This window comes from Pteropus medius, unplaced genomic scaffold (assembly GCF_902729225.1).
Source record: "Pteropus medius unplaced genomic scaffold, Ma_sr-lr_union100, whole genome shotgun sequence".
NCBI classification, from domain to species: domain Eukaryota; kingdom Metazoa; phylum Chordata; class Mammalia; order Chiroptera; family Pteropodidae; genus Pteropus; species Pteropus medius.
This window is the reverse complement of record NW_024345600.1, coordinates 5,498,963-5,518,514: the sequence shown is the minus strand read 5'-3', so window position 1 is coordinate 5,518,514 and position 19,552 is coordinate 5,498,963. Positions and strand designations below refer to the sequence as shown.

Below are 19,552 nucleotides of genomic sequence, written 5' to 3'. Positions count from 1 at the left end.
TAGCAACAATAATCTAGCATGGGTGGAAATGTACAACCATTTTAAACAACAGTTTCATATTATCTAACAAAATAGAAAATAAGCATTCCCAAGGAGTAAGAAATTCTATCCTTAGATCTTTTTCCTAGAGAAACTAGTGAAGAACTTGTGATTATATTCACTAAGATATATGTAAAGAATGTTCATTGTAGCTATTTTTGTTAAAACCCCAAACAACAGGAAATACTGCAATTGTTCATCCGATGAAAATTAATTTAATTACTATTATAGTAATTAAAATTAATAATTTATGTAGCTACACCTGACAACAAAATTGAATCTCATAAACACAATATTGTGTGAAAGAAGAAAGTCATTATATATATACATATTCTGAATTTTATTATAATTTCCCTGACTTGTTTTTCTTGCACATTTTTATATTTTGACTGCGTATTATTCAAAATTTTGTTTTTAACTTTATAAATTTAACTATATATTCATAACACTGGTAAATGTGGGATGAGGCGCAGTTAATACAAAGGCACAGAATGGAAAAAATAAAGTATATACCTAATCATGTGTAATTATTTTAGCAATTTCCAAATCTAATTTTTTTTTTTTAAATAAGTCATCTTAATATGTACTGGAAGTCTTCAATATACAAGCTTAATTAGTATTGGGAAAAGGCCACTGATATAAACTGACCTAAAAGAAAGACCAACATTTCATAATAGGTGGTGGGGAAAGGGAGTTAAGTAAGCTTTACTATAAAAAAAATAAAGCAAAACATTTTTGAAAATAAATGTATCATATAATTTAAAAAATTAAGCTACAATTGTGTGTTTTGCAGTAATTCTTAGAGTTGAGATTTTTGGAGAGTCATTACTTTTTAACAAAATTTTATAATAGAAAAAAGCACAATTTTACTTTGGTTTTTGTAAACTGATCATATAACATGTCATTTAAAAAAATTAATAGTTTCCATATTTTAGTTTTACCGAATGTCTCGTAATACTTCATTTTTCAATTCATTCTCTCCTATGATATCTATCAATCTCCTTAGTATCCCTATTGATTTCCTACATTTAAATCTTTAACTTGTGCAACTTGGATATTCTCTCATTTTTCAGCGATTTTGCTTGTGTTTTAAACAAATTTATCACTTTCATGGCTCTCATAAAACCTTAAATATTTTGAAAGCAATTTTAATTTGCATAGTACATTATATTTGCACTATATTATCAGGTTTTAGCATCTGATAGCTGATGAAAGACAATTTACAATGTCTTTGATATCATGACAGAGATAGAGGCAAGAGAAGGTGAGGGGGAGCCAATTTTGTGTCAGTTCATCAGTGAATAATTTTGCTTCTATTGCTTTTAAAATTTATTGTTTTCTTACACAACCTCATAACGGCAGTGATTCTGTGAATGGAAGTTTGAAGAATGATGCATAATATGTTTAAGTTATAGATGCTTTAACACAATTCTTAAATGTTCTCATGCTTTAATGTGATGTAATCAAGACAAACATCACTATTTCCACTTGATGCTCAACTTAAATATGTTACATGATTTGTTCAAAGTCACAGAATTATTGAATAATATAGCCAAGACTTGTATGCAAATCTGTTCTTATCAAAGTCCTATTTAATGTATTATGCTGCCTCCCAGTGGTACAAATTTATATTCACAGTTATCTGTAAATAAAGTTACATTATTTCCCTTTCTTGAAGATTTGACAATATTGAAGATCTATTTACTTACTCATAGTTAAGGTATTTTTTTCCCCGCATACCAGGGGTACTCTTTTTCAATATTTGCATCTTTCTGAATTTATGTGATTTTATGCTTTGGACATGCAAGGAAGAATCAGATATATAAAAAGTTAACATGTACAGAGTATTTTATCCCAGGCATTGTACTATGTGTTAGGTCCAGGAGGTCCCTATCCCTAACTCCATAGTGTGAGAACTAGACTCCTCCCTTACCTTTGTGTGAGAGGGGATCTTTTGTCAGGGTTGGCAATGCTACATGCTCACCTCCCGTGTCACTGGACTTTTCCTCCCTTCCCCACCAGTTTACCCACCTGAAATATTCCCACCGAAAAAGCCTGCCTCAAGCCCCATATAAGTTTCAGGTCCCCTCACGTTCAGGGCTGACGCCATATTCAGCTCAGCCCAGTTGTCACTCTGCTACAATAAACTTTACTTAACCCTTTTTTGGCTTTTTGTGTTCTTCCTTCGGGGAACTTAACACTATGTACCCTAAAAGTTATAGAGCTATTATTATTATTACTTTAGTAGTAAAATAAATGAATCTCATAGAGTCTGTGTAACTTGCCAATATTTCTAACTAACAGTGGCCAAGCCAAGGCTCACACTTGTTCATTTTCAAAGCCCATCCTTGTAATCATCAGTTACACTTCCTACTATAGTTTTTCCCTAATTAGAATTTTTTGCCGAGGTTCCATCTTTTCACTGTCTGTTTTCTGCTTCTCCAATACAATCTCTTCTGACTGATCATAAGTGCAGATATTTTGACAGCAATCCCTAAATAATAATACCTTGTCCAGGTGCTAATTTGTGTAAGCATAACAAATGAGCAAATCTAATTAATGCCTATGGTCTATAAATGTACCACTTTTTCACAGAAAGTAACCAAGAGCAGCAGTCCCTAACCTTTTTAGCACCAGGGACCAGTGCTCCTATGAGAATCTAATGCCTGAGGATCTGAGGTGGAGCTGAGGCAGTGATGCTAGTGCTGGGGAGCAGCTGCAAATACAGATGAAGCTTGACTCGCTGGCTACTAACATCCTGCTATGTGGCCTGGTTCCTAACAGGCCACGGATTGGTACTCATCTGCAGCCCGTGGGTTGGGGACCCCTGACCAAGAGCTTGTTCTGAAATATTTATTGATTTACAACTCTACTCTTAACAAAGAAATTAATAGTCAAACATTCTTCTTTAAATGTTTTAATGTCTAAATCCCAACCACATTTCAGAGACTGTTGTTCAATATAGTAGCCATTAATCACATGTGACTAATTAAATTTTAATTAATTATAATTAAATAAAATGAAAAATCTAGCCACATTTCAAGTGCTCAATAGCCACACAGGGCTAAAAGCTACAATTTGGGGTGCACTGACATCATTGCCAATAGTTGATTCAATAGCGCTGGTCTAGAATAAAAATAGTTTTCTTCCAGATGTCAAACAAAAGGAGTTCCAGCTAATTCGTCCGCAAATAATGAACTCAATACATTTTAAGGCAAATAATAATATAATTATTATTATAAGCAATAGTCCTCTTCAGTGTGTGTGGTTGTAAAGGTGTAGGCGTTCATAATCCAGGCAAAGCAAGACTGGATATGACAGGGTTTAAAGAGACCCTGAAAATAGGGGAGCAATGCCAGAAGTCTATTCATTTTTTAATATTTTACTGAGATCAAGTAGATATCTTTAAAGTAAATAGCAGCACATGTCTAAAAATGACAGAGACTTCCAATGTAAGGTAATTTTTTTCCCCAACCTCATGTTAAAATATCATGCAATACATATGATTTGAAGAAAGACCGAAATGGTACCACAAATTAAGTTTCAGAATGAATCTGTCAGAATATGGAAGAAATTTCTACAACCATAGCAACTGATGGGATAGAATTAATCAAATTCCTTAAAGGCCAGTAGGAGAGCAAGAGAACTGGGAAGGAGCTAAAATGTAGCCTTTGAGCACACCTCCGTCTCTAGAGCCAGAATACAGAATTCAGCAAAAAGTCCCTTTGCATCACTTTTGGTTTGGAGCACCAGCATTCTTAGAGTCCTGCCAACTGCAGTAACACAAGGATTGGGCCTCTGTGCCTGGCTTGCCTCCTCTGAACTGAAAGCACACTTTGGGGTCTACTGGCCTCAAGTAGACCTATGGAGAGGGATAGCAGCATTTGGTGTAACTGTCAAGTACTAGAAACTATAAGATCACTGTGTGATCAAACTGTTCTCCGTTTTTATGTTAGAAATAGGTATTCTGAAAATTGCCAACTCTTTAATGAAAACATCTGAAAATTGAGGGCAATCTTTTCAGATTTAATGGTATCTTGTTTCATAGCAGGATTGATCTCCATTCAAAGATGAGGAAACAGAAAGATGTGTATTTTATGAACACATCCCTTCGTACAGAAGAAAAATAACGTTATATGATGAAAGAGAAGAAGCATATTACTCTGAAAAATGTTTACTCCAGTTAACTTTCCAAATTCAAAAACACAAGAAATGTTCAAAACAGTTGAAATAAAGGGAAAAAAAACAGCGAATTTTTCAAAGATAATTCTGAAAAGAGTAACAAAGTAGATTCAATATTCCCATCAGATTTTAAATGTTTCAGATGTATGGTCACCTCCTTATTAATATACCATACAAATATAAGCTTAATTTATTCTTTTGTCAAGGTCGCCAATGTAATATATGCAAGTCAATCAAGAAAATCAGCAAGGGACGTCAACAATGGCTGAATCAGTCATTTCAGGGCAATCAGAGACAAAAGTCTCACCTGTCAGTATAGGGGCAGGGCACTATTCATGCCTGGGGATCCCAGGGCCAAGGCAGGCATCTGGGATGGATAGCTTTTTAGCAGTTTGATTCTGAGTGCTTGTTTGCATCAACAGCTTCTACTGACTGCAGCGCATTCATGTGGCTATTATTCTCAACGCTTTGATGTGAGAAGTATTTTAGAAGGTGGAGAAAGTGCTTTTTGCTTTGTCCTTCTCAAAGACGGATTCTTGAAAGATATGGAGGAGCTTTAAGGAGCTGCAATCTGTTCTTACTACACCTGCTCTACAGAGACCTAATTTGTTTCATCAGCGCTCATGGAATTCATTACACAAAAACTGATCTCCTTTGGGTGTGGCCAAGTTCCTGTGGAGCATTCTGAGACTCTAGCATTGGAGGCAATAAGTCTTGTGGCTTCTTAGGTGGATCTGATGACAAGAGTTTGAAATACACAGTTTAGAAATTATATCACACCTCATACAAGTCAGACAAGACTTACTTATTAGAAGTTTGAAGGGGCACTTGCAGATCGTTTCTTTGTTCTCGTACTTCTTTGGAAAAAGCTAAAAACACTCTCATTTTCTTCCTCCTTCATATTGTCTGGGTTTGTGATATCTGGCAAGACTCTTTGCTAATATCTATTACCATGAATGGTATTAGATATTACCATTCAAACTCCCCAGGAGTTTGAAGTCCCTGGCGCTGTCTTTTTCTACGAGGGTCTGAGGTCTCCTTCTTCATTAAAGACACAAACTCTGACATCTGACTGGTTGAGAACCCTTTAGACAAGCTTCGGAATTAAAGAAAACTGTTGTCATGTGTAGATGACAACTGTGCATCCGCTCCATTGAGTAGCTTGCCAGGGTCACAGAGGTCATAAGCAGAGAGTCAAGGATTCCCACCAGGCAGCCTGGTTTCTACACGGTGAAGAGCCCTGGGCCTATCTGCTGGTGCTCTCCACAAAGCCACTTACTTTCTGAGCAAAGTCAGAGGAGCCCTCCTAGTCCTAAGAGTCTGAGATTCCATGATCAACCCCTTCCTCTTGAGTTTTGAGGTGTGGCTGTTAAGGTGCCTCTGTCGGGTAAGCCCCAAGAGGCCAGAGATTTGAGACTGTCTTGCCAGATATAACTGGAGAAAATTTAACTCTGAGATCCACCACTGTGAACTCTGAGGGGCTGAGACAAGACTCCTGCGAATCTGTGGTGCCCCTTGTACATATGAGAAAAAACAACTCTGAGGGGGTGGTGGGAAGTTAGGATGGGGAGCTTTATATAAAGGTATCTCTTCTGAGCTGAAGACGTACAAAAGGCGCCCCTTCTGGACTAAGACATTGCTCATCCCACCCAGATTCAGGACTTCTGGGTTGTCTTAAATTGATTACTCCTTTCACTTTTCTCTATTGTAAGTGCAGGGTTCTTTCTAATCCAAAACTTACTTTAAAATTACCTTTTCCACTTCCAACATCCCAATTATAGTATCTGTCTTAAAGATAATAAGATTCTTTACAACTGGCTGCAGATCAACTGCATAGCTTGAAGAATTAACTGATATCATCCATATAGGGATATCAACATTATAGGTATACTGCCAGGAGAAGAGATTTGATAATCTTCCCAGTAGAGAGATCAATGTCTTTTTCATGTTTTCTTTCTGTTCCATGATGAAAGTGGATTCTACAGAACCCTCAGCAAAAGAAACAAGATATTTGGTCTCAGCTGGAGGAAGTGGTGCACTGGCTTTAGGTTTTTCCCTCTCTCTCACTGCTGAGGCAGCACGGATGCAGAGGGGCGAAGTGGGGTGGTTAGGGGTGGGTAGAGGTGGATGAGTGGGTAGGTACATCCTGTCCTTGCTGGACTAAAATAGTCCAGCGTTCTGTAGGGCACTGTGCCCACCCTCCGGCGGGGCTTCCTTTCACTCCTGGTGTCTGCACTGTTGGTTTAGCTCTCTAACTCAGCTGCCAGGGCTTTACCCGCCGGAATCATTTTTCTGCGAGGACCCCAGGACCCGGTCTGCCTCCGCACCCTCTCCCCGCACAGCCAGAAATGAGGGCGAAGCTGGCTGCGTCTGCGCAAGGGAGGCAGAAACACTGGCTTTGGATTTCCACGAAATGGTGGTCACTTCTGACCATGACGGAAACAGTTTTGGTAAAGTGATAGAAGAAAAAAAAAAGATCCAGTGAGTTCAAGAGGGAAGGGAGGAGAGTAAGTGAAGAGGGGAATTATAGATATCTCTTTTGAAGCATAAGACTATCTGATCATTGTAATGGTTACAGGGCAAGCATATATTGCAGGGAGGAAGCAAGAGAATTAAAATGTTAATCAAGTCACATTCAGAGATGGAAGATCAGCCCTGAAGCCAGGCCAGAAGGAGACCTTCAGAACAAAGGAAGGTTTCTACTGGGATTGCTAACAACCCATTCCCCACACTCCTGAAGGGGAAACAGGAACCAATGGAGTCATTCCCTATGGCTAAAACCATGGGGAACCTATGGATTAAAGGCTGGGAACTGCCAGCAGGCCTTTCAGGCTACATAGTCTTACTTTTTCATGCTACATACTCTTCCTCTTCCTCATTGCTTGTCCAAAGGAAATGGGAACCCTGAACACTCGGGGTTCCTCTCACTGTTCCTCTCACTGTCTGCCTCAGAGGAGACCTCACTCTGTCTGTAGAATGTTACCCCTTTTCTAATAAACTTTCCTTTTGACTTCAACTTTGACCTATGTGTTGAATTTCTACACTCTGCCAAAGGACCCTCTTCTCTTGGTGCAGGGCTTGGTCATCCCCCCCCTCCCACCACCACCTACCCCCAACTGTGGGAATTTTGTCCTGTCCTGCATCAATTAGAGCTGTTCATCTTTAATCAGAGATCTCTTTTTCTAGACTTTGCTTTATGTCAACTTATTTAGGAGTTAAATCAGTCAGTTTGAAACCATTGATTGGTTTATTCACGCCAGAGAGCCAGGCTCTTAGGGAACAGGGAATAAAACAAGTGAATTTGGATGAGCTGGCTAATGACGGAGAAAAATCTGATATACACAATATTGTTGAAAAGAGTGGGCCAGGCAGACAACTGCAGCATCAGAGTTTCAGAGTAGGTTACTAGAACTTGGGGAGAGAACACTGAAGGAATGATGTCGAAAGGCAATAGAAAAGTATGCAACATTCTTCACAATTTTGTTCAAGGCACACCATGCTGACAATCTTCTCATTTGCTTACTTGCATTTTGCCACCAGAGGTCTCTGGAGCTCAGTGCTGTCCAAGAAACATGCTAATGGTTTCAAAGAAAGATGAAACATGGCTGAAGGAAAAAATAATTTGTAAAGTAAAATATGCTGTGATGGTCACGATCCAAGATCCAAATGAACTGATGAGTACTTGAATACATGACTGAAAATGTCCGTAGTCTATTAAACTAATTAGAAAAGTACTTTTCTGTGCTATTTCTTACTGTGATATAACAAAAACGAAAAATAATCCACTGTAAAATGGGTATTTTGAGTCATAGAGCAGTTACTTGCTTGTTGCTATTTTTGGTTCCTGCTAAACAAATGACAGGTCTCTCTACTCAAACTGCTTACACTAGAGAGTCAGCATGAGTTTGCCTGAGGAGGTAGAGCCTGAGATGAAGTAAAGTAAAGTAAGTAGGAATTAACCAGCAAACAGAATTTGAGAGTGGTTGAGGGAGTGGAGGAAGAGGAAGAGGCCTCTCTGAGTAGTGGAAACTTTCTGTCTAATCACTCAGAGGCAGCTTCTGAGTACCTACTGTTTTATTATAATGAAAGAAAACGGTAAAGCAAGTTTGGAAGTGTTTTTTTTTTTTTCAGGGAGAAGGAAGTCAAGTAAACTTCCAAATAACTTTATACACCCATATTTTCCTGACACAAAATTTCCTGCCTTCCTGCCCCACGCAGATTATATTCTTTTCCTTTTTTTTTTTTTTTTTTCAGGAAATCCAATATATTCTGAAGGCTTTTTAACTCCATAGGTCTATTAGATGAGGTATAACTGAATATCATCTCCTAGGCATCATAGGGGTCAATTAGAAAAAATATTATATGATTTTTTTCTTTAAAAAAACTGCCAGAAAATTGCTCAGATACACTGTCAGAAATGCTGATGATTTAATTTAGCTTCTTCTCTTCCCATCATCCAAGTTGTTTTAGTGTCTTACATAGTTTTTAATCTCTTAATTATCCTTTGCTTTAAGTTCCAGTACATTATTTCTTCAGTTTAATTTAGTTGTTTATTAATTCATTAAAAATTTGTAACTATTATATATTTTTATTTCCAAAAGTTCTATTTAGTTATTTTTTTAATTTTTTTTGTTTAATAGTCTTGTTCTTTACTTATGATTTTCATCATTTTGTAATAATACACTGTTTTAGGTGTTACTTATGTGGTCTTGGGCTCTCCTGTTTAGACTCCTTCCGTTGGTTACTCCTGTGGACTCTCCCTGATGGTGCTTTTTTTTAATTTTTTTTTATTGTGAACTCACCTTTAGTGTGGATTTTTCCACACTATGGAGTGTCACTCCAGAAAATATTTTTTTTGTAATTTAGGTAAAATTGTCATAGAGTAAAATTAACTCTTTTAAAGTGAATAATTCAGTGGTATCTGATATATTCACAATGTTATGCAGCTGCCACTTCTATGTAGGTTGAAAACATTTTTATCATCTCAAGAGAAAACCACATACCCATGAAACTGTTGCTTCTCATTCTCCACCCTCACACCCAGCCCATATCAACTGTCTATCTCTTCTATTACACCCAGTCTCATCTGTCTATGTTTTTAACCTATTCTGGATATTTCATATATATAGAATCATACAATATGTGACCATTTTGTGTGTGGCTTCTTTCACTTAGTATAATGTTTTCAGGATTTATCCACATTGTAGCATGTATTAGTACTCCATTCTTTTTTATGGATAAATAATATTCCAACTCCATGATAGTTTGCATGTGTTTCTGCTTGTTGCCACAGGGTTATTAAAGGTTTAGCATGATTTTTCACATCAATTTCATACCATGATATAGCAAGAGCAAAAAGAGGAAAAAAACAAAACACAACATCAGAAGCCAATTCCTCCTGCAGTGTCCTCTAGTCATAAGCTTAACATCAGCTCACTGCAAAGAAAAAAGCTGAGTATGGCCCATTAATGCAGAACAGATAACAAAAGCATGGATTACAGCTAAGACAAACTAAACTGATACCTGGCACAGACTCAGAGTAACTGCCCTCTAATAGAGAGAAAACTTCTTTGAAAAGAAAACATTTTATTTATGAGATAAAAGGTTAAGGACATCTAGTCTTCCATATCACCTGAATCCAGTGGTGATACAAATGACTTAGATATACCACATATAATACTAAAAGTCCAGTTTTAGTTTAAGTGTGATTTTAACTATTTTTATTATTTGGGTATTATATCTATTGTTTACAGATGCTAATAAGGCAGTATTTCAAGTTTATTAAGGATTACCCAAGATCTTTGCTAGTAGCTCCTTCCCTTACTCTACCATTATAGTCAACCATAAAAAAATAAAACTGCATGTTTCCAAACTAGTAAAACCATAAGAACTATCTCTTTTCTTGGTAACCAACATTGTGTAGGAGAAAGCTGATGATTTTTCATTCTATTCTACATACTGTTTTATTCAGTTTCTACATTGAGGTCCCTACTATGAAAAGAAGTTATTATTTCACCATGTTTCAGTTTACACATAACAGTAGATTTTACAGCAGAAATTACGACCAACCATTATATGTATTTTTTCTTCTTTCATTATTTTTCTTTTGTCTCTTTTCTCAAATAAACTTCTGAGGTCACAACAAATATATTTCCTGTCCTTGTAGTATGGTGTCCTCCACACTGGCCAAAAAACCCCCATGGTTTAAGTCCAGCGATGGTATTACATGTACTTTGTAAGTTCTTCAGATGTTTCCTCTTCTCTACTTTCTTTATTATGCCCTTCTGGCACTCCTGAAAAAGGAATGTTCGAGTTTCTTCAATCACCCATTCTCTTCGTTTTTTTATATTTGTCAACACTTCATACTCTTTCTTCTGCATTCTCAGTGATATGGTCCACCCAATCTGCTACTTTAACGTTTTGTCAGCTGGGTTTTTATACTTAGTTTTTCTATTGAGTATATTTCAACAATAACGTTTTGTTGTTTTCAAGATTATAATTAGATTCTTTTTCTACTGTGTTTGCCTATTTTGTGTCGAACTTCTTTATCTCCTCAAGAATAATAAATATAAATATTTTTAAGGTTTTTTTTTTTGAGGCGACGAGGCTGTTTTGTTTATTTTTAAAATTATTCTATTAGCTCTATTTCCTCAGGTGCTAATTTATTTTATTGATGGAAATTGCAAACTTTCTTTAATGTTGTGATCTTCCTCATACATTTGCTAATTTTTGACTATAAACTCATTTCCTGGGATGAAATGGTTTCCTGGTGAGGCAATTTCAGGATGGTCTGAGTTTTTTCATGCAGCAGGCTTACCTACAAGCCTGCAGTCTTGCCAATGCTTAATTTAGGCTTCTTGGCACCCACATGTGGTATGGTTTCTTTGCAAGTCTCTACCGTTTGATTAATAATGTTGAAGGTAGACTAATGTAAATATTTATTTGACTCCTTCAAACAGTAACACATCTTCACAACTTAAGGTCATTGGTGAAAATAGGAATTTTCTATAATCTGGGGGATACTGAAGAGAAGGGGAGGCAGCCACTCTGTCCACTTCTGTTGAACAGAGTATGTACAAGTAGGAAGTGGTAACTAAATCTGTGGCTCATGAACTATATAATTAACTACCAGTCACAAAAAGTTCCATAATTTCTTCAGTAGTAGGCTAAGATCTGAAGCCCAAAATGATTTTGCTTCTATTATTAGTTTTCAACAAATAGAATAGAGCTAAAATAGAGCTTTCATAAGCTAATATAATGTTGACTCACTTGCATGAAATATCAGATCTCAAGGCTAAAAACCATATTTTTATAAAGTGAATGTGTGGAGAAACTGTCACATTGGGCTTACGGGAAAATTGGATTGCCTTGGCCATGTTTGACATAAGGTTATCTAATTAAAATGTTTTTTTAAGTGAATCATTATCTGTGACCAGATGTTAATACAAAAAAAAAAGAAAAGAAAATTAATTTTTAAGAAAATGCAAGAGTCCGCCATACACCATCTTGATTTTTACCTCGTATGTCAATAAATGAGAATCAATTTTTTTATTAAAAAACAATAACTAAAACAAACTTTCAGCTGGCATTCAGGATTATATTCCTAGAAATCTCAGTAAAATGAAAACACTGAATTGCAAACAAAGCAATTATATTAAATATTTAAAAGAAAACTAAGTCTTTTATTTAGAAAGATAATCAGATACATCCAGTGTATATCTGAAGATCAGGTAAGGCTTTGCATCCTCCTCTGGGCATATGTGTCTGGTTTGGAACAAATCCACTTCCTCTCTGTGTAGGGCGGACACCTTTGTCACTCACATAGGCACAGTCTCTTCTTCCTCTGATAGAAAAACTACAATGGAAGAAGCAAAATCAGTTATCCTCTAAATGTAAGATGCATTATACATGCCACCTTTTTAATATTAAAAATTACCCTGCAAGATACATATTTTGATTCCTTTTTATACCTAAATAAACTGAATTTCCCATGTTCTTATAACAAATAAAACTAGGATTCATGCCTAGATGAATGAAACACAGTTTAGTCTATTTCCACCTTCTTCGCTTTGTAAAAGAGAAGAGTGAAAAAGTGCTCCTATGTTACAGGTAATTTTGTTAGTGTTGTTTGTAGGCCCTGATTTTCTCCTGACTTATGTATTGATCACTGAGTAGCTAATAGACTTTCATTAGCTGGGGATTCAATAGACCAGCTACAGGGACAGTGAATCAAACCTATCTTACGTCCATAAGCATAACCACATCCAAAGCCCCACTTGGCTGGTGGGAGAGATTCTGCCCATTTTCTCTCCACTTTCAGCAATATTGTTTCATTAAATAACTGAAGACCTCAGCAGCTTTTTCTAAACCGCATGTGTTATCACAGTTTTCCTAATTCCCTAATTGTTTTAGTACTGGAATTACAGTGCTATTCCACTGAATTTAAATGGCTTGACACAAACATTTGAGTCAGCATTCAGATTATAAATGTCTCCTCTTTATCATGAAATCTCTATAGTCTAATATGATCTTCTTGTGAGAGATCCATAGGGTAAGTATACTTGATACTGTTGAAACATGCTAGGCCTTACCGATGTTTTTCATTTCTATCATAATAAACAGTTTCAATAACTGAAGAGTTAACAATATATTTGACCCTTAAAACATCTTGAGAATGAGACAGAGTAAATATTACTGTTTTAGTATTGTAAAGGAAAAATTAGAGGTTAATTTGAATATTTGACAAACATCTACAATATATTAAGCATTGCAGAGATGACAGTGTATAAATATAAGTTCTCTTTGATTTCTAAAACTTACCATCTGTCCAAGATCAAAAAGCTAATAAGAACTAGTTTTCAAACCTACTAACATCCAATACAGTGCCCTTCTCAGTAAATAAATAGTTATATTTCCCGTGTTGACTACTTTATCATCATAGAACAGTTTTTCAAAACCTCCTTATCTCCTCAGGCAAGCAAATATTTTGTGAAATTTTCTGAATCCAAGTTTTCCAGCATCATCCAAAATTGTTTCAGTAATATAAAGATTCTATAAATATACAGTTGAGATTAAATTTAATATTAATAAACTTTACTTGTCCTAAATGTAACTATGATCTTATTTAATAGACTTTATTACTATCTCTCATAATCCTTCTATAAACAGCTGAACATTGATGCCGTGGTAGTTTTATATAATAATTTATCTTGCATTTATATAATATTTTTCAGTTTAAAAAGTACACTCACATACGTCAAAACCTCTGATCTTAACATCAACCCTGTGAGATCAATAGGGTGAACACACTTGATTTTTGCCGAGAGGTAAGAAACAGACATATGTATGTTGTGCAGTTCTCTCAAAGTGAAGGAGTTGGTAAGTGACATAGATGAGGCCTGGAATCAGGTTCACGGTCATTCTCCCTCACCATGCCACCTATGATAGACTTTGGATTGATTCAAAGAGCTTGCAGAAACTTTGCAACATACAGATTGGCACTATCTTCTTTAACAACTAATCTTAGAATAACTTTTAGAGCATATAACTGAAGAACACTTTGAGTTTTATGCAAAGTAAATTCAAATATAAATATTGCTGCTATATTTTTTAAAACTTACTTTCTGATCCATTCAGTGCCATTTATCCATTTTCAGGGTCAGAGGGGCCTTTATACCTCAAGAGGAAATCCTTTCGGAAAACACAGAGATGATATTCATTAATCTGTCATTACCCAACCTCTCTCAAAAGAAGTAGTGCTTCTATGCTATATTCTTAACTGTGCTTGTAATTTTCTTTTTAATTTTGTATTATATAACTCATTTCCCACTTAGAAAAAAAAATGCAGCTCACTGCCAGAGTTAATTTAATTTTACATAAACTTCTTTCCATGTCACTTGTAAAGTTATTTTTCCTTTAGTCTATTTTGTCTGACAAGAATATAACCAGCCAGCTCTCTTTTGGTTACCATTTGCGTGAAATATCTGTTGCCATCTTTTCATTTTTAACTTCTTTGTGTCTTTATATTTAAGATGAGCCTCTTGTAGAGAGTATATAGATGAATGCTATTTTTTTTCCTGATCAATCTGCCAGTCCTTGTCTTTTAATAGGATAGTTTCATATTTTACATTTAATGTGATTTCGGATAAAGAACTTATTTCTGCCATTCGTCCACTTGTTTTCTATATGTCTAATATGTTTTTTTATTCTTCACTTCAGCTGTTATTGGATTCTTTTGTATTTAACTGACTTTTTATAATTTTAATTCCCTTTTTTCTGTATATTTTTTAGTAATTTTATTAATGGATACGTTGGGGATTGCAACTAACATCTTAAAGTCATAATAACCTAGTTTATAATATGAACTTGGTTTCAACAGTATACATTTCCTCCTATATGTCTCCAACCTTCTCTCTTTATATTATTGTCAGATCACACATTTATGCACTGTATGTCCACTAACATAGATTTATAATTAGTTTTTAAGTGAATTTGCCTGTTAAATCATATGATTGTTCTGCATAAGTGTCCTTTATTCTTTTGGCTGAGTTACTGTCTAAGTACTTTAATTTCAGCATTTATTATTACTTGTAGCATATATCTACTGGTAAAAAAACTTACCTGAGTTGCTGATTATCTAGAAACATCTTAATTTCTTTTTCATTCTGGAAGATAGTTTTGCCAGATACAGAATTTTAAAAATATTTTTACTTTTTCAATATTTGCCAGATACAAAAATTTTTAAATATTTTTACTTTTCAGTTATAGTTGGCATCCAATATTATGTTAGTTTCAGATGTACAACATAGTGATTAGACATTTATATAACTTATAAAGTGATCATCAAATAAATCTAGTACCCATCTGACACTGTACAGTTATTACAATATTATCGACTATATTCCTTATGCTGTAGTTTACATTTCTGTAACTATTTTTTAACTACCAATTTGTACTACTTAATCTCTTCTCTTCTTTCACCTACCCCTCCCAAATCTCCTCCTATCTGGTAACCCTCAAAATGATCTCCGTCAGATAAAGAATTCTTGATTGGTCATATTTTTGCTTTCAGAACTTTAAACATGTCATTCCACAGCTTTCTGGCTTCCTTTGTATCTCGAGATAAATCAGCTGTTAATCTTATTAAGGATCCCATGCACATAACTAGTTGTTTCTCTCTTGCTACTTTCAAACTTCTCTTTTTGGACTTTAACAACTTGACTATAATTTGTCTTGATTTGGTTCTCTTTGTGTTTATCTTGTTTGGAGTTCATCGGTCCTCTTGGACATGTATATTTATCTGTTTTCTTATACATGGGAGGTTTTCAGCTATTATTTCTTCAAATATTTTTTCTACTCTCTTTTTCTCTTTTCCTTCCGGTATTCCAATAATGCATATGTTGGTCAGTTTTTTGTCTATAGTTTCCTTTAGCTTACTGAACATATTTAAGACAACAGATTTTACATCTCTGACTAATAATTCCAATGTCTGGGTTCCCTCAAGAGTGGTTTCTGTCAGATTTTTTTCCCAATGAATGCGCTGTCCATTCTTATTCTTTGTATGTTTTATAATTTTTTGTTGACAACTAGACAGTATGAGTGTTTTGTTGTGATAACTTTGAGAATCTAATTCTCTTGCTCTTTAGGGATTGTTGAATTTTGATTGTTTGAAGCCATCTGTTTGTGACCTTTTCAAACAATTTTTGCAAAATATGTATTCTCTGTTGTGTGAAGTCACTGAAATTTCTATTCTGTTATCTCTATAGTTAGTCAGTTACCAGCCAAAGATTTTGTTAAATACCTGACTCCCAAAAGGGAGAAATAAAACAAGTACCATTTCTTTAAATCCCCTGAAAGCCATTTCAGTTGGTGAAGTTTGAAAAAAAAAAAGTGTCAGCCCGCCTCTGTGTCTGCCCCTCAGTAATCAGAAGTAACAGCATATAACCCCAATATTTGGAAAACAAGGTCTTTGCCCACCCTGACTCCAGCAATGTGAAGCAATATGTTATGCTGAACATGGATAGCAGTCCCTATGGCTCCCTGCCATGGTGATGTGGGGGGAATGACAGCTACTACTGAGTGGGAAGGCTGAAATTCACTAAGATTAACTGAAATTTAGCAACTTACTTATCGAACTCTCCTTAGGATGCTGCAAGTGTTCAATTAGCCTCCAGAGTTCCAAATTAGTTACCTTAGAGAGTTTCTGCCAGTTCAATAGTTGTTTATGTGGAGGTACAGATACCAGGGGCTGCTTATTCTACCATCTTCTCTGACATTGTTCCTGCATGATTTATTTTGAAGTGATGTTATTAACTTCATATGAATTTAAAATTATGTTTCTACCTCTAATATTCTCATTCCTATATGCACAGTTCTTACTCATAAGTCAAAGAAGGCACTGCTATGAATGTTAAGGTAATTGTAGATGGCCTACTTTAGAATACAGCACCTACTGGTTTCCTGTTTCTTTATGCTGAAAAGTTAATGTCTAGGTAGGTTCAAAACCTTATCTTAGACCCACTCACACAAAATGACACCATGTTTTGGTAGGATCAATTTTTTTTTTTTAAATTCTAGCCAGAACTATTTTCTTACCAGTTCCTGGATGGTTTCAACCTGAACCAGATCAGCATCTAGTGAGTCACAAAATCTCTTGCTGAATGTCTAATTCTTCATATCATAAGAAAAATAGAAACGCTTTCTTTGGAAACCAATCCAGTTTTCTGGGCATGCAACTTCAAAACATTCTGATGACTGTTGATGGAATTTAATTCTAGTTACTGAAAATGAAAACACTTACTTTTATATTTTCTTATGTATATTTTACTTAGTACTTTCTAACATATTTCCCGATGCTCTTGTAAAATATTAAATGTATTATCCTTGTTTTTCAAATGAGGCATATGAAAACTCGTTGAATACATTTCACAGCAAATGGCAAAGCCGAGATTTAAACTAATACCTCCAGCAGTGGATGAGCTGAAAAAAGAGTGAATAATGCCTTAAACTCTGAGTTAAGTACCAATCTACTTGGATTTCAACAATGCTAACTTTCCCTAAAATGTCAGATACATCAACAGCAACATTTGGTCAGTCTTAAAGAACAGATAGTTCTCCAAATGCTCTAGAAGCCTTAATAAACAAAACAAGAGACAGGAAATAGATAAATTCTGTGGGTAAAGATTCTTGAGGTGATGTAGTCAGATACATGTCTAAGTAGTCTCATGAGAATGAGAAAAATATGTGCCCTGATAAGTGTCCTTCCTCTAAGGAACTTCCTTTAACTAAGAACATTTTGTGAGGTTGTCTATTTTTAAGCTACCAATACTACATTGGTCAGGCTTTTCTGATATACTTTTCATATAACCAGGAGAGAGGATCTCTTTAAGTGAGATTGAGAACAAGAAAAATCTCCCCAGAGGATCTTCACTGATCTGTTAGTAGCTGACTATTCCACTACTATGACTATCTTCTCTGTCAACTCGAAGCCTCTGAAAGTGTCTGTGACAGGTCAGGAAGTTGTGTCCTCAATGCATAATTTCCACGGAGTCTCCTTAGATTTGCCTCTTATGAAAAACAGCTACTAGCTATGGATAATCACTGATGTATTTTGAATGTCTAATCACATAACACCAGAAAAATATGCATTCTAGGGCACTCACCACAAAACAGATATTGAATTATACCTATCATATAATTACTGAGACTATACCTGAAAGCAGACTACCTTTCTCCAAATCTGTGTTATATTTATTGTGCTATCACTGCTCCTACATCCACCAGTTTAAAGATGAGGGCCACATTAGAGGATGACTAGTTATTGACTCCTCATAAGGAATCTTTTTTTTAGTTAAAGCGCTAGTTGGAAGGAAGAGAAACACAGAAAGAGTAATGAAAAAAGGCAGTCAAAAGTACCAATTAAAGTCTTATGATTATTTAAGAAATGAGGGTAATGGACTTAAAATGTATTTCAAAAAACATTTTCTTGCTTACTATTGAGGTATTTACAACAAAAAGATTGCTTTCTTCCAGTTCTTTTTTCCCTTTATTAAATAAACACTGTTGATTTATATCTTTACAACCTTAATTATTTTTGCTTCGTCAATATATAACATATTTTATTTTAGGTTACAGAATGTTAAGAATAGATCATCCTCTGTGGAATCATAATAGTATTAAAACAGAAATGAGGATAATCTAGAATATCGAATATTCCAAGTATTCCTGACTCTAAGATTTGTAAACAGCATTTGAAGGGCCTGTTATGATATTACCGGTGAATGCAGTAACAGGGGGTTAATTTTAGTTTACTATTCAGGTTGGGGTGAAATTGAGAGAAATGTTCTTGTTTTCTATGTTGTAGCTTGTTTTATGTTAGATGCAGTGCAAGCATCTTTCGAGCTATAAGGGCATGTTTGTAGGTAAGTTGCTTCCAAGATATGTAATCCAAGAAGGAATTTTTTTATCTAGGAAAACTGGCTATATCTTCCAAACAAAAAAATAAGAGCTGGTACATGGTAGACTATCTGGAAGAGAAGACTAAAATACATAATGACTGTGCCTGCACTGTTATACAGCCAATTACTAGCTTTGATATTCATTCTCTGTCTGTCTCTCTCTCCTTCCTCCCTTCCTTCCTCCCTCTCTCTCTCACCATCTGATCTACTCTTATTCATGGAGCATGTCTATTGCGGAAGTAAAATCAAATCTTTGTCTTTAGCTATAACAGACTAGACAAGAGACTACTGCACACAGCAGATGACAAACATATTTACCAAAGTCTTACCTCTTCATAATATTTGTTTTAAAGTATTAAAGTTTAGGTAGAGAAAGTGATGAGTAATCACTCTGCTCAGGGTTTCTGTCCTTGGGTGATCTTGAGCAAATATCACACTGATCTTGAGCAAATATCACACTGACCATGATAAGTTAATTATTACCTCTTCTATTATTTCTTTATCTGTAACCTTATAACATGTCCATTACAGATATTAATGATGGTAATGATGTTGACTATGGTAATACAAATAGTAGCAAACAATTTTGAAGGCTTTATTTTTATCAGGTATGAACTAATCATTATATGTGCATTAAATCATATAATCCTATTAACATTTTAATATACTAAATATACAATTATTTATTCCATTACCTTTACACTACAGAGGTAAGGGTAAGTTTTGTGTCTCTGGTCCATTAATGGCCTTTGGTGACTCAGATACTGCACATGTGGCTTTTTTTCAATTTAAAGACCCTGTATAATCTCTGACCCCAGAGGGCAGAGTCACAGATTTCAAAACTTAGTATATGAATGAGTAAGGACAAAAGTCAC

General features: G+C 35.3%; 2 protein-coding genes across 6 annotated transcripts in view; both read right to left on the bottom strand.

Annotated features, from left to right (window-relative positions):
* The window catches only part of LOC120611706 (uncharacterized), a 110,868-nt gene that overhangs the window by 23,935 nt on the left and 67,381 nt on the right, over nucleotides 1-19,552 (bottom strand). The window lies entirely within an intron of this gene.
* LOC120611727 (C-type lectin domain family 2 member D-like) lies at nucleotides 11,906-19,143 on the bottom strand. Its single transcript, XM_039874313.1, is given in 5 exon segments — nucleotides 11,906-12,076; nucleotides 13,842-13,911; nucleotides 14,842-14,885; nucleotides 16,816-17,015; nucleotides 19,068-19,143. Coding segments are annotated over 4 exon segments (333 nt in total). The 3' UTR covers nucleotides 11,906-12,076; nucleotides 13,842-13,898.